This window comes from Phyllostomus discolor, chromosome 8 (assembly GCF_004126475.2).
Source record: "Phyllostomus discolor isolate MPI-MPIP mPhyDis1 chromosome 8, mPhyDis1.pri.v3, whole genome shotgun sequence".
Taxonomy (NCBI): Eukaryota; Metazoa; Chordata; class Mammalia; order Chiroptera; family Phyllostomidae; genus Phyllostomus; species Phyllostomus discolor.
In genome coordinates this window covers 46,519,004-46,534,551 of record NC_040910.2, presented here as the reverse complement: position 1 = coordinate 46,534,551, position 15,548 = coordinate 46,519,004, and the positions used below count along the sequence as shown (strand labels likewise).

Here is a 15,548-nt window from a genome sequence, read left to right as displayed (position 1 = left end):
GAAAAAAAATCGAGGAAGATGCAAATAAGTGTAAGCATATATCATGTTCGTGTATTAGAAGAATTAACATCACTAAAATATCCATACTACTTAAAGCAATCTATAGATTCAATGCAAATCTTATTAAAACATTGATAGCACATTTCACAGACTAGAATAAATGTTCCAAAAATATATATGGAACCAACAAAAGAAAAAGACCTCGAATAATCTCAGCTATCTTGAGAAGAAGAACAAAGTTGGAGAGAGCACAATACCTGATACAAAATTATACTACAAAGCCACTGTGGTTAAAACAGTCTGGTACTGGCATAAGAACACACTCATAGATCAATGGAACAGAATAGAGAGTCCAGGAATGAAACCATGTCTTTATGGTCAATTAATATTTGACAAAGGGGGCACAAACCTAAAATGGCATAGAGACAATCTCTTAAATAAATGGTGTCATGAGAACTTAACCGGTACTTGAAAAAAAATTGAGACTAAACCACCATATTATAAAATACACCTGGGTAAACTAAAACTAGATAAAAGCCTTAACTGTAAGCCAGTATGCCATAAAAATCCTAGTGGAAAACATAGGCAGTAAAATTGCAGATATCTCATGTAACAATATTTTAGCACATGTATCACCTAGGGCAAGGGAGATAGAGAAAAAAATAAACAAGTGGGACTACATCAAATTAAAAAGCTTCTACATGGTTAAAGAAACCATCATCAAAATGAAAAAGGAACTGACTGGATGGGGATATTTGCCAACAATACACTAAACAAGATTTTAATCTCCAAAATATATAAAGAACTCATATGACTCAACACCAGGAAAACAAACAATCCAACAGTGATCAGAGGGGAGGTGGGAGGGATAATGGGGGGAAAGGGTGAAGAGTTTACAGGAACAATTTTAAAGGACATACAGACAATAACAAGGGGCAGTGGAAATGGGGGAGGGAGGCAGGGAGGACTTGGGTAGTGAGGAGGGGTGGGGGGAAAGGCAGAAAACTATATTTGAACCACAGTAAAAAAAAAAAAAAGAACTGGAAAAAAAATGGGCAAAGGACCTGAATAGACACTGCTTCAAGGAGGACATACAAATGGCCTATAGACTTATGAAAAAATTCTGAACATCAACAGACATCAGAGAGATGCAAATTAAAACCACAATAATATATCACCTCACACCTGCCAAAATACTTATCATTAATAAATCAACAAACAAAAAGTGCTGGCAAGGATGTGGAGGAAAGGCAACTTCAGTGCATTGTGGTGAGAATGGGGACTGGTTTAACCACTGTGGAAAACAGTATGGAAGTTTCTCAAAAAATTAAAAATGGCCCTGGCTGGTGTAGCTCAGTGGATTGAGTGCAGGCTGCAAACTAAAGGGTTTCTGATTCAATTCCCCGGCAGGGCACATGCCTGGGTGCCAGCCAGGTCCCCAGTGGGGGACATGTGAGAAGCAACTACATATTGATGTTTCTCTCCCTTTCTTCTCCCTCCCCTTCCCCTCTCTCTAAAAATAAATAAGTTGAGTCTTTAAAAAAATAAAATGGAACTGCCTTTCCACCCAGTGATTTCATTGCTGGGATTATACCCTAAGGATTCCAAGACACCAATTCAGAAGAATTGTCCTCTGTACAATGTCTGTTATATCTTATATCTTCTTCTACAAAGGTCTCTATTTTTCACATTGCATGGCTGAATACCTTCTGGACAGATCTCATACACTTGATAATTGTTTTTTTTTTCCAGGTACTATGGTAGGTTTTCTGGACACTGAGCTGAATAAAACAATAAAACTGGAAGATTGGTTGTAAAATCCAGTGGTATGTTTCTAGTGTAAATGCCTGACATTATACTTTTAAAAAAGATTTTATTTATTTTTAGACAGAGGGGTAGGGAGGGAGAAAGAGAGGGAGAGAAACATCCATGTGTGATTGCCACTGTCACACTCCGTACTGGGGACCTGGCCCACAACCCACGCATGTGCCCTGACTGGGAATTGAACCAGCCACCCTTTGGTTCACAGGCTGTGCTCAGTCCACTGAGCCACACCAGCCAGAGTGACATTACACTTGTGACGTATGAGGCATCTATTTCAAAGACATTTATCTCATATAATCCTACTGCCAGCTGTGTGATAAGTAGGCTGCTAGGGAAGCACCCAAGCCTCCCCATCCAACTCAGTCTGTTCTTTCTCTCTCTCTCCCTCCTCCTCCTTGCCCCCCATCGAGAGACTTTCTGTGGCCCTCAGGACGTTGTGACCCTCCAGGACCGATGAGAAATAAACTACGTTTTCAGAGTTCCCTGATGGTTGTTGCAATTACAATAAGGACCACAAGAGGCCATCCAGCCAAAACATTAAGTGTGGGTCTGAGGAACAAGATGCAGGGCCCAAGGCTGACCCCCAGCCTTCATATCCTACAGTATCACTGTCAACAGTCTGAGATTTACAAGAAACAATAGTCAAGTCTACATCCTCAGGGAAAGCCACTAAGGTACTGATGTACAAAGAAAGAGGGACATGAAATTTCAAATTGAGGTTTCAGATTTCCCTCTAATGAAAGTATATAAATGGTGAGTAACAAAGTGAAAATATTCCACATGGTAATACAACTTATGACTATTCTATTTATAAAACAAGACCAACTTACTTACACACATGTACATCACTTCAGAAGATATGATTCTTAAGAAATCCATGTTGCTGTGAAATAAACTGTATGTAATTTACAAAAAGTTCTGATCCAGGGGGAAAAAACTATGTTGAGCTTAGAATAAGGAGAAAGGGGAAAAGTGTCTGGTATTAAGTAATGTAAATAGTATGGAGAAGTCAAACTCAAAGAAATGGAAATTGCAACACAGAAAAAAAGGAGCAAGTTTGCAATCCACAATCTGATTGAAGAAACACTTTCTGATTTTCCTCTTAGAGCCGAGAAATCAAGGTCACATTTTCTGATTCAGGATTATGGTCCCTAATTTACCAGACACCCTAAAGAATCTTTTCAGAGCCCCCTTTATGTCTCTGTTCTTGAGACTGTAGATGAAGGGGTTCAGCATGGGTGTTACCACAGTGTACAACACTGAGGCTTTTGCACTTGCCTGGGAGTGGTGGGTACCGGCAGAGCTGAGATATATACCTAGGCTTGTACCATAAAATAAGGAGACAACTGACAGATGAGACACACAGGTAGAAAATGCTTTATATTTCCCCTGAGCTGATGGGATTGCTCGTATGGAGGACACGATCTTAGAGTAAGAGTAAAGGAGCCCAGCCAGGGGACCACCTCCCAGTAGCACAGTTGCAAAATACATCACAATGTTATTAAGAAAATTGTCAGAACAGGCAAGTTGGGTCATCTGATTAAGTTCACAGAAAAAGTGGGAGATTTCCAAGCCTGGGCAGAAGGACAGCCTCAACACCATCAAGCATTGTAGCAAGGAATCCAGGGCACTCAAGATCCAGGAAACCAGAACCAGCAGTCCACAGAGCCAGAGGTTCATGATGACCATGTAGTGCAGGGGGTGGCAGATGGCCACAAAGCGGTCATAGGCCATCACAGTCAGGAGGAAGTGGTCCCAACCTCCAAATAGTGTAAAAAAATACATTTGGGTGATGCAGCCTGAATAGGTGATGACTTTGCTCTGTGTCTGGATGTTCAGCAGCATCTTTGGGATGGTGGTGGAGGTGATACAGATGTCAGCCAAGGACAGGTTGGAGAGGAAGAAGTACATGGGCGTGTGGAGGTGGAAGTCTGAGCTGACGGCCAGGATGATGAGCAGGTTTCCCAACACAGTGATCAGATACATGCAGAGGAACAGGCCAAATAGGAGGGGCTGCAGTTCTGGGTCCTCTGATAGTCCCAGGAGAAGAAATTCTGACACTCTTGTAAGATTCCCTGAATCCATGAGGTGGAGGTGACTTTCAAGAAGGAGAAAGAGAACAGGAGTGATTTTCATATAAGCCAGAATTACTTGCAAAGCTCTAATGCTACGGTTTATATTTTGCAATCAAGAAATACAATTTCATCTTTTGGGACAGATCTGTTCTGCTTTAGGAATTTTCTGTGTCATCTCAGAGTAAGAATTTTTGTCCCAACCTACTTTTTTTCTAAGGTGTCAGGAATGTTACGTTTTTAAAAGTTGTTGTTCAAAATACATTTACAGCCCTGGCTGGTATAGCTCAGTGGGTTGAGTGCGGGCTGTGAACCAAAGCGTCACAGGTTCGATTCCCAGCCAGGGTACATGCCTGGGTTGCAGGCCAGGGCCCCCAGCAACCGCAAATTGATGTTTCTCTCTTTCTCCCTCCCTTCCCTCTCTAAAAATAAATAAGTAAAATCTTTTTTTAAAAAGTTGTTGTTCAAGTACAGTTGCCTCCATTTTCTCCCCACCAGGGACCCCCGCCCCACCATTTCCTGCCTCCCACCCCTGAAGCTACCGCCTTTGGCTTTGTTCATGTGTCCTTTATACATGTTCCTTGATGTCCTTTTCCCTACTGTCCCCTATTATCCCTCTCCTCCCTGCTGTCTGGTTACTGTCAATTTGTTCTTTCAATGTATCTAGTTGTATTTTGTTGCTTGTTTGTTTTGTTGATTAGGTTCAAATTGTAGGTGAGATCATATGGTATTTTTCTTTCACCACCTGGCTTATTTTAAGTTAGCATAATGTTCTCCAGTTCCATCCATTTCTTTCTGCTGTGTAGTATTCTGCAGTTTTAATGAGAAATACACCATGTTTTTAGAAGATGGCGTCGGAGTAGGAAGGAGCAGATTCGGCTTTCCTCTGCTCAGGGGAGAAAATCCTGACTGATCTATGGAGTAGAAAGGCAAGCAACCAACATATTTCAGCATTTTTGAAAACAGAGGACCAAGGATTGTGGCAGAACTGAAAGAACAAAGAACAGATCCTAAGGGGAGTGCTGCAACAAGGTAGGGTCCCAGGACAAGGGTGTGGTCCCGGGGCTGCAGCCCCAGGCCCGGGGCCCGCTGCTGGGTTTACCATAGGGTCCTTGGGAGACAGCCAGGTCAACTGGTCCCTCCCCAGCCAGGCAAGGTCTGAGCGGCTCTGGGAGGAATCCAGGTGCTGGCAAACACACGGAGGGGGTGAGCACCTTTGGAGGCGGTGAGCACCTTTGGAGGCGGTGGACACTGGAGGGGCTGAGTCACGCAGCGGACCCGGACTCCCATGGTTACCGGTCTGGCTGGAGCTTTGGTGGTGGGAGAAGCCAGGCCACGGTGGGAGAAGCCAGGCCACTGTGGGGAGCAGCGGGCTTGAACGGGAGGAATTTCTCAAGAGGAAGGAGTGAATAGACACAGACACTGTTTGGGGAATTCTCCTAAAGTGATCAGTGGCTCCAGCCTGTCTCCTACCCAGCTGTGGGTGCGCCAGCACGGACGCACCGGTGCATGTGCGCGCCTGCAAGGAGAGCATCCCCGCACACCAGCCCACAGCAGTAACCCTGGAGAAAGACCTGATTCCCACACCCAGGGTCCAAAGCTGAGGAGCCACTGTGAACTCCACTGGCCAAGGAAGAAAAGCTAAACAAATCATCCTTCAGCCTGTCTCAACCAGCAAGAGCAGAAAAACCGGTTTGGCCACTTTGAAATCAAGAGGCTTTTTAATTTGATTCTTTTTTAACAATTTTTAATTTTTTAAGTTTTATTGTTTTTATTCTCTTTTGATTTCTTTTTCCTCTCTTATCTGTTTTTTTTTTTGTTTTATTCCTTCCTCCTTCCTATCCTCCAATTTTATCTCTTCTCCCTTCCTTTGTCTGCCTTTCCTATTTTTTACTTTTTTAAATTTTTTCCTATATACCTACAAGTGAGACAAAATCCTGGATCTGTGAAAAGACCAAAGTTGAACCCAAACAAGGGGCATCACAACAGCTGGGACAGTGAGATAAATGTCACTCTGCTATTACAGAGAACCTGCAAGTTACTGCATATTTGTATTATTATTATTTTTCCAGTGTTCCTACATCTTTTTTTAACACTATTTTTATATCCCTCTTCTTTTTGTATAGCCTGCTTTGCTAGGCTGGATATATTGTATGACCTGACAGCTTTCCCCTGATATCTCTTTCTATACTGTATTACTAATCTACTGTCCTTTAACTCACCTGTGTCCCATCAGCACACTACTCGAGGTTCTGTACTCCCTATTCTTGTTACCTAGATCTCATAGATCCTGTCATATGATTGTTGCCATAATATTATTGTAAATAACTGCTGTTCCATGCAATTGTAATTACTTCACAACGCTGCCCCCCCCAATCAGATCTTAGCCCATTTCAAAGTTTCCTGAACTCTATTACTGTAGTGGTTAACGCTATTCTCTCACACACTACACCTATTTACTATCCTTTACTCTCACCTTACCCCAGAATCTGACCACCCACAACCTCTCTGCTTTATAGATCCAACTCACAATCCTTCCTCCCCAACAAGAGTCTTATCTTCTTTCCATCCTTTCTAAAAATCAGCTAGCTGGGTGGAAGACCACGGTTAACACTATACATAGTGAAAGGATCTCCTATATCTTCCATACTTGCTACTACTGTAAATAGCATAGAATTCTCTGTTGCTGTCTTAAACCATTTTGCCTTCCCCTTCCACCTGATGACAAAAAAGAATAAGTGTAGGAGGTGAACACCAGGATACCCACTGGAAGAGGAAACCCAACAACAAAGGAACCACTAACAGATAACAGCAGAAGGAGGTGAAGGAGGGAGTAGTAACCACACAAACATCAATCCAGGACTTATCTGGAAATACAACTAAACAGTAGAGACAGTACCCAATACAAGCAATTGAACAAGATTTCTTTAAACCTTGTACACACAGAAGAACCAGCTTCAACACAACCTTCCCTCACCAGCACAACAAAATACAGAAAGTGGTGGACAGAGTGACCCTCATTTAACCAGCTGGTGGGAAGGAACCACCAAAGAAGGACTCAACAACAACCAAAACCCAAAGGCAAACACAAAGCCAACTTAAACGACAGCCCAAGACCAGTGAGCTTGGGAGATCAAGGAAACAGCACCACTGAAACTCACTGCTATTCTACTAAAGAAGTTCACAACATAAACCCAGGGAGCCAGAACACATCAATATGAGAAGCTGAGGCGAACAAGAAGAGTCTCACAAACAATGGGAAGACAAAGAAATAATCCCCAAATGAAAGGAAAGGAGGAAGCCTCAAAAGAATGCTAAATGAAATAGAGACGATTCAACTATCAGATATTGAATTCAAAGCACTGATTGTCAGGAAGCTCAATGAGCTCACAATGAGCTATAAGAAACTATAGAGAAGCTAAAATGAACTCAATGAAAACTTCATCAGCATAAAAAGGAAATAGAAACTCTCAACAATGGCCAAGAGGAAATGAAGATTACAATGACTTAAATGAAGAACACAGTAGAAGGAATGAAAAGCAGGATCAGTGAAGCAGAAGATCGGATCAGCAATCTAGAGGACAAAGTAGAAGAAAACACCCAGAAAGAGCAAGAAGAGGAAAAGAGGCTCACAAAGAATGAAGAGGGTTTAAGAGAAATGCAAGACAATATGAAACGTAATAATATCCGTATAATAGGGATACCAGAAGGAGAAGAAGAAGAACAAGGGATAGAAAACCTATTTGAAAAAGTGATGATGGAAAACTTCCCTAATTTGATGAGACAAAAAGTCACACAAATCGAGGAAACACAGAGAGTCCCCATCAAGACGAACCCAAAGAGACCCACCTCAAGACACATCATAATTAAAATGGCAAAATTTCAAGACAAAGACAGAATCTTAAAGGCAGCAAGGGAGAAACAGGAAGCAACATACAAGGGAGCCCCAATAAGGCTAACAGCAGACTTCTCAATGGAAACACTTCAAGCCAGAAGAGAATGGCAAGAAATAATCCAAGTAATGAGAACCAGAGGCCTGCAACCACGACTACTTTACCCAGCAAGGCTCTCAGTCAAGATAGAAGGCCAAATAAGAAGCTTCTCAGACAAAAGAAGTCTAAAAGAATACACCTCCACTAAACCAGCTCTGCAAGAGATGCTAAAGGGACTGCTTTAAGGAAAGAAAGGAAAAGAGAGAGTGAGAGAGGATCACAGGTACATAAAAGGCAATGAATAAGTACCTATCAATAATAACCTTAAATGTAAATGGATTAAATGCTCCAATCAAAAGACATAGAATAGCTGATTGGATAAGAAAACATGACACACACATATGCTGTCTACAAGAGACCCACCTCAGGATAAAAGATCTGCACAGGTTGAAAGTGAAGGGCTGGAAACAAATTTTCCAAGCAAATGGACAGGAAAAAAAAAAGCCGGGGTAGCAATACTCATATCTGACAAAATAGACTTCAAAGAAGGTCTATAAGAGAGACCCAGAAGGTCATTTCATAATACTCAAGGGAAGAATTCACCAAGAAGACATAAATATTGTAAATATATATGCACCCAACATAGGAGCACCCAAATACATAAAGAAAAATCTTAGAGGATTTCAAGAAAGATATTGGCAGCAACACAATTATAGTGGGAGATTTTAACACCCTAATGTCAAAAATGGACAGATCTTCCAAACAAAATATCAACAAAGATATTGTGGCATTGAACAATACCCTAGAGGAAATGGGCTTTACTGATATTTACAGAACCCTCCATCCAAAAGAAGCTAAATACACATTTTTTTCAAATGTACATGGAACATTCTGAAACATTGACCACATGATAGGACACAAAACAAGCCTCAACAATTTCAAAAAAAATTGAAATCCTACCAAGCAATTTCTCGGATCACAAGGGACTGAAACTAGAAACCAACCCCAAGGAAAAAACCCAAAACACTCAAATTCATGGAGATTAAACAGCATGCTGTTAAACAATGAATGGGTCAAGAATGATATTAGGGAAGAAATCAAACGGTTTTTGGAAACCAATGAAAATGAACTTACAGCAACCCAAAACTTATGGGACACAGCCCAGGCAGTCCTGAGAGGGAAGTTCATAGCGATACAGGCCCACCTAAAAAAGTTAGAAACATTTCAAACAAACAACCTAACCCTAAGTCTACAAGAACTCGAGGAACAACAACAAAGACAGCCCAGAGCAAGCAGAAGGAAGGAAATAACCAAGGCCAGAGCAGAATTAAATGACATAGAGACTAAAAGCACAATTCTAAAGATCAATGAATCCAGGACATGGTTCTTTGAAAAGATAAACAAAATCGACAAGCCTTTAAGCAGACTCATCAAGAAAAAAAGAGAGAAACCCCAAATAAACACAATCAGAAATGAAAAAGGAGAGATTACAACTGATACCACAGAAATACAAAGGATTGTAACAAATTACTACAAAGAGCTGTATGCCAAGAAATTTGAAAACCTAGATGAAATGGACAAATTTCTAGAAAAATATAATCTTCCAAAATTCAATAAAATGGAAGCAGAAAGCCTGAAAAAACCAATAACAGCAAAAGAAATTGAAGCAGTAATCAAAAAACTCCCAACACACAAAAGTGCTGGACCAGATGGTTTCACAGGAGAATTCTACAAAGCATTTAAGGAAGAGCTAACCCCTATCCTTCACAGACTATTTAAAAAAATCCAAAAAGATGAAATATTCCAAAACTCTTTTTATGAGGCCAACATCATCTTAATTCCAAAACCAGATAAAGACACAACAAAGAAAGAAAACTACAGGCCAATATCGCTGATGAACACTGACGCTAAAATCCTCAACAAGATACTGGCAAACCGCATCCAATAGTACATTAAGATCATACAACATGACCCAGTGGGATTCATTCCAGGTATGCAAGGATGGTACAATATTCGCAAATCAGTAAGTGTAATACATCACATAAACAAAAGCAAAGACAAAACCACATGATCATATCAATAGATGCAGAAAAAGCATTTGATAAGGTACAGCACCCATTTATGATAAAAACACTCAGTAAAGTGGGAATAGAGGGAGCATTCCTCAACATAATAAAGGCCATATATGAGAAACCTACAGCCAACATTATACTCAATGGGCAAAAATTAAAATCTTTTCCACTAAGAACAGGAACAAGACAAGGATGTCCACTTTCACCACTTCTATTCAATATAGTACTGGAAGTTCTAGCCACAGCAATCAGACAAGAAAAGGAGATAAAAGGAATCCAAATCAGAAAGGAGGAAACAAAACTGTCACTGTTCGCTGATGACATGATAGTGTACATAGAAAATCCTATAGACTCCACCAAAAAACTGCTTGACCTAATAAATGAATTTGGCAAAACAGCGGGATACAAAGTCAGTATCCAGAAATGAAAGGCATTTCTGTACACCAACAATGCAACAGCAGAGCAGAAATCAAGAAAAAAATCCCCTTTGAAATAGCAAAAAGAAAAATAAAATACCTAGGAATAAACCTAACCAAAGAGGTAAAAGACCTGTATTCAGAAAACTACATAACACTGAGGAGAGAAATCAAGGAAGACACAAACAAATGGAAGCATATACCGTGTTCATGGATTGGAAGAATTAATATCATCAAAATGTCCATACTACCAAAAGCAATTTACACATTTAATGCGATACCTATTAAAGTACCAATGGCATATTTCACAGACATACAACAAACACTTCAGCAATTTATATGGAACCATAAACGACCCGAATAGCTGCTGCAATTTTGAGAAAGAAGAGTAAAGTAGGAGGGATCACAATACCTGACACTAAACTACACTACAAGGCCACTGTAATCAAAACTGCCTGGTACGGGCATAAAAACAGGCGCATGGACCAATGGAACAGAACAGAGAGCCCAGAAATAAACCCAAGCCTCTATGGTCAATTAATATTTGGCAAAGGAAGCAGCAAAATAAAATGGAATAAAAATAGCCTCTTGAACAAATGGTGCTGGGAGAACTGGACAGCTACGTGCAAAAAAATGAAACTCGAGCACCAACTTACACCTTATACAAAAATAGATTCAAGGTGGATAAAAGACTTAAATATAAACTGTGACACTATTAAAGTCCTAGAGGAGAACGTAGTTAGGAAAATGTCAGATATATCACGCAGAAACTTTTTTACTGACATGTCTCCCAGAGCAAGGGACATAAAGGAAAGAATAAACAAATGGGACCTCATCGAAATTAAAAGCTTTTGCACAGCTAAAGAAAACAGTATCAAAATAAAAAGAGACCAACTGTATGGGAAAGCATATTTGCCAATGATACCTCAGACAAGGGTTTAATCTCCAAAATATATAAAGAACTTACACGACTCCACTCTAAGAGAACAAGTAACCCAATTAAAAAATGGGCAAAGGACTTGAAGAGACACTTCTCCAAAGAGGACATACAGAAAATCCAAAGACACATGAAATGATGCTCAATATCGCTAGCCATCAGAGAGATGCAGATTAAAACCACAATGAGATACCACTTCACACCCATCAGAATGGCCATCATAAACAAAGCAACAAACAACGAGTGTTGGAGAGGCTGTGGAGAAAGGGGGTCCCTAGTGCACTGTTGGTGGGACTGCAGACTGGTACAACCACTATGGAAAGCGGTTTGGAACTTCCTCAGAAAACTAAAAATGGATCTGCCTTTTGACCCGGCAATTCCACTGCTGGGACTATGTCCTAAGAATACTGAAACACCAATACAAAAGAACCTTTGCACCCCGATGTTAATAGCAGCACAATTTACAATAGCTAGGTGCTGGAAGCAACCTAGATGCCCATCAGTAAATGAATGGATCAAAAGACTATGGTACATTTACACAATGGAATTCTATGCAGCAGAAAGAAAGAAGGAGCTCCTACCCTTTCCAACAGCATGGATGGAGCTGGAAAGCATTATGCTAAGTGAAACAAGCCAGGCAGTGAAAGACAAATACCACATGATATCACCTTTAACAGGAATCTAAACAACAAAACAAAACAAAAAACTAGCAAAATATAACCAAAGACACTGAAATAGGGGATAGTCTGACAGTGACCAGAGGGGAGAGAAGAGGGAATTTCAGGGGGGAATGGGTAGGGTTTACAAGAACCAATTTGGAGGACACATGGACAAAAACTAGGGGTGGGGGGTAATGGGGGGGAAGGGGGGAGGGTTGGGTGGGTGGGCTGGAATGGGAGTAGGGGGGAGAAAACTGTACTTGAACAATGATTAAAATTAAAAAAAAGAACCAACCAACAAATGCATGAGTAAGTGGAACAACAACAAAAAAAAAGAAAAAAAGAAATATATCATGTATTTCAGGAATACAAATTGCATATTGACCATATTTTGGGCACTGTCTGCACTGTCAGTGGAGGGTTCTGAAGGACACAAGTCCCTACAAGCCAGTATTGGGCAAAGAATATAGAAGTAAATAATAGAAATAAATATAACAACAGATGGTAACAAATCCTATGAAGAAAACAAAAGCAGGTCTAAATTAGAAAGTGACAAGATCATTCTATTTCTCAAGGGTTTTTAGGTGAGACCTGCCAACAAGTGACATTCGAGCACAGTACACAAGGGAGAAAGGGACAGAGATCACGGTTATGTAGGCAAGTGTGTGCCCAGAAGAGGGAGCAGCCAGTACCAAAGCCTTAGAGAGGAGCTGAAGGGGTTTAGTGATTTGCTCAAAGGTAATAGAGCATGTGATGGGCCATGGTTATAATTTTTACAGGTTGCTTCTAGGCAGTGGATATTGACCACAAATGATTTTGCCCCCACAGTATCTGGCAATGCCTGAAGAGATACCACTAACCACCTACAATGCATGCACACACACTAAACTTCCCCCATATCATTATCCCTCCCTAAATGTCAATGGTAAAGGGTGACACAACCTAGTTTAGACCAGTGTTTCTTCAGTTTCAAATGCACATAGAGACCCTAAGATCTGGTTCAAATGCGGAATCTGCTTCAGCAGATCCTTCAGGCTCAGAGAAGCTGTGTTTCTGACAAGCGCCCAGGTGGTATTGATGCTGCAGGTCCTGGTCTGTGGACCACTCTCTGGGAAGAAAGGCTGTGGTTCTGTGTTAGACTCAGTTGCAGTCACTTTCATTCCTGTGATCCAAATATAGTCTCTGCACGGGGTTTTGAAGGAAAAGTGTATTCACCCATTCCAGAGGCTATGATTGAATCTGTGCTTCCTTTGTGTAAGGGCCCTTGACTGACACAAGAATACACACCTGAAAAACAATTTTTAGCAGGCAGGATTTGGACTTCTGTAAGATGTCCACATCCTATTTCCCAGTACATTTGAATATGTTATTTTTTTATAGCAAGGGGTGGATGAGGGTAGCTGAAGGAACAGGGCTACGAATCTGCTGATTTAAGGTAGAAGGGGAGCCAGGATCATCCGGGAGGACTAAAGTCAGCACAGTGCTTCCCTAGATGCAGAGTGACACCAGGAGAAAATATAACACTGCTGGCTTTGACCAAGGAAGGAGGGCCCAGAGCCAAGGAATGCAGGTGGTCAGAATACAACCTCGAGTTGAGGAAAAAACAGATTCTCCCTTGAGCCTCTAGGAGGAGCGCAGCCCTGCAGACACCTTGAGATTATCCAGTGAGACTTGAGCCAGGCTCTGACACCTAGAACTGCACACCCATATCTGTGCTCACTGAGAACAGCTGGTGTGGAAGTGCTTCCCAGCAGTCTAAGCAGTCTAACAGTCACTCCTTCAGTGACATGTGATGGAGGGGTTGAGCTTAAGTCTCTGCACTCATTAGCTTTCTCAAGTAGGCATTTAACTTTGAAAATCCAAGGAAACTAGAAAAGAAATATTGAAATTATTGGAAATATTCTATCCCATTAAGTGGTACAGTGAAGTCTTCATGGCATAAATGCAAACACTGTGAACTAGGACATCTTGGTGTCATTAAGATTTAATGTCCAAAGATGTGACCTTAATTTTTTCATCACCAAATTGTCAAAACTTGTTACTCAGCACACTATACTCTGTCAATCCTCATGTTATATTCCCCAAGAGCATGACAGAACCTCTCATTGAAAACATAGAAATATGCCCACTGCAAGAACAGGCTAAGTGTGGGATAGGATATCCTACTAACTGTTTAATATAGAAAGTAAAAGGGCACAAAATCCCAAAATATATGTTACTTACCAGTAATGAGAAAAAAAGTATTTAGTATTCCCCTTTACACTTATTAAATATACTCTCATGTGAATACGCAGCATGAGAGAAGTTACTGCAATGTCTGCCTCACTAACTGCTGCTCCAAGGTGCTATCTGCCTCACTGGCTGGGTCTTCTCAATGAATACACAACATGCTCAAAGGCACCCTAGCTTAGAATTTTATTACACACACTCTCACTTCACTGCACTGCTCTCCACACCTAATACTCCATTTCATTTCAGAAACAGCAAAACTCTCTGAGAAGTGTTTTCATTTGCCTACAACCATTTCCTGCATCTCACTCATTGTGCAGTATCTTCCCACTGGACTCCCAGTCCTAACACTTAATTGTCAGCCATGACCCTGGAGTGCAGATTCGAACAGATGCATCCTTACTAATATTTTTGAATAATTAAGTATAAATTAGTTCCTTAACTAGGAATACAAACAGAGATGTCTGATCTCGGAGCTAGACTGATTAGGGTTGCAGTGCCTCAGGTAAAAGTTGTGAGGTTCCAGATTCTCTGACCCTTTCCTGATGTACCTACCAGGTTCTCAGACTCCCCTGGACAGGTTTCCTGGTCTCTGTTTGGAAGTCAGAATTGGTTCCTGAATGATGGATGGTGGAGACTGAAGCTCTGTCCCACACAAAAGAGCAGGAAGGAGTGAAGCATCAGTTCCCGAGCCAGACTTAGGAATTAGCAGCAACAACCATGTTTGTCCAGCAACATTGTACAAGCTGAGGGACAGCAGCAGTGGGAGAGATATTTACAGCTCTTTGAATAGCTGCTCGTCAGGCACATTTCTCTCGTGTTTTTCAGTATCTAAGTACATAATTTCCCTCTGGGCCTCTGGAATAAATAGGAAGGAATTTTTCATAATGATTCTCAGATCTCTGGAGACCGGGTTAGAAGTCAGGTGAATTTAGGTTTTATGACCCCTTATCTTGGATCCAACCAGCTTCCCAGAAGTCTTACCATCTACTTTCATATTCCAACACTGAGTTAACATTTTTTCCACAATCTGAGACCAGGACCAGGTTTCTTTGATCTTTAAAGCACTAAATTTCTTTTTTAATTTCTTTAAATTATTTTATTGTTCAATTACAGTTGTCCATATTTTCTCCCCGCCCCTCTCCCTCACCCCCTCCAAATCCACCTCCCTCTCTTGCTCCCATCCTCCCCTTTGGTTTTGTCCATGTGTTCCTGAAAACCCTTAAAGCACCGAATTTTGGTGGGGACGCAGCCCTGATGTCTCCAGAGCATTGCTATCCCCCTTCAAAGAGAGGGGGGTCTCTGTTCCTTTGATATGAAGTCCTGACCACCACTCCCTTTTCCTACCTAGCACATTTGTCAAAATAATTAGAAATTTCTTACTTATGTCACAGGTTATAAGCTGTC

At 41.1% G+C, this 15,548-nt stretch overlaps 2 protein-coding genes across 2 annotated transcripts in view; both read right to left on the bottom strand.

The window, feature by feature from the left end:
* LOC114503710 (olfactory receptor 7A17-like) overlaps nt 1–15,548 on the bottom strand; it is a 158,512-nt gene that overhangs the window by 56,989 nt on the left and 85,975 nt on the right. The window lies entirely within an intron of this gene.
* Nucleotides 2,895–15,548, bottom strand: part of LOC114503706 (olfactory receptor 7A10-like) — a 34,660-nt gene continuing 22,006 nt past the window's right edge. Inside the window, exon 2 of the mRNA XM_028521343.2 lies at nt 2,895–3,922. Within this exon, the coding sequence (XP_028377144.2) occupies nt 2,947–3,922 (976 nt within the window). The 3' untranslated portion in view covers nt 2,895–2,946. The remainder of the gene's footprint in view (nt 3,923–15,548) is intronic.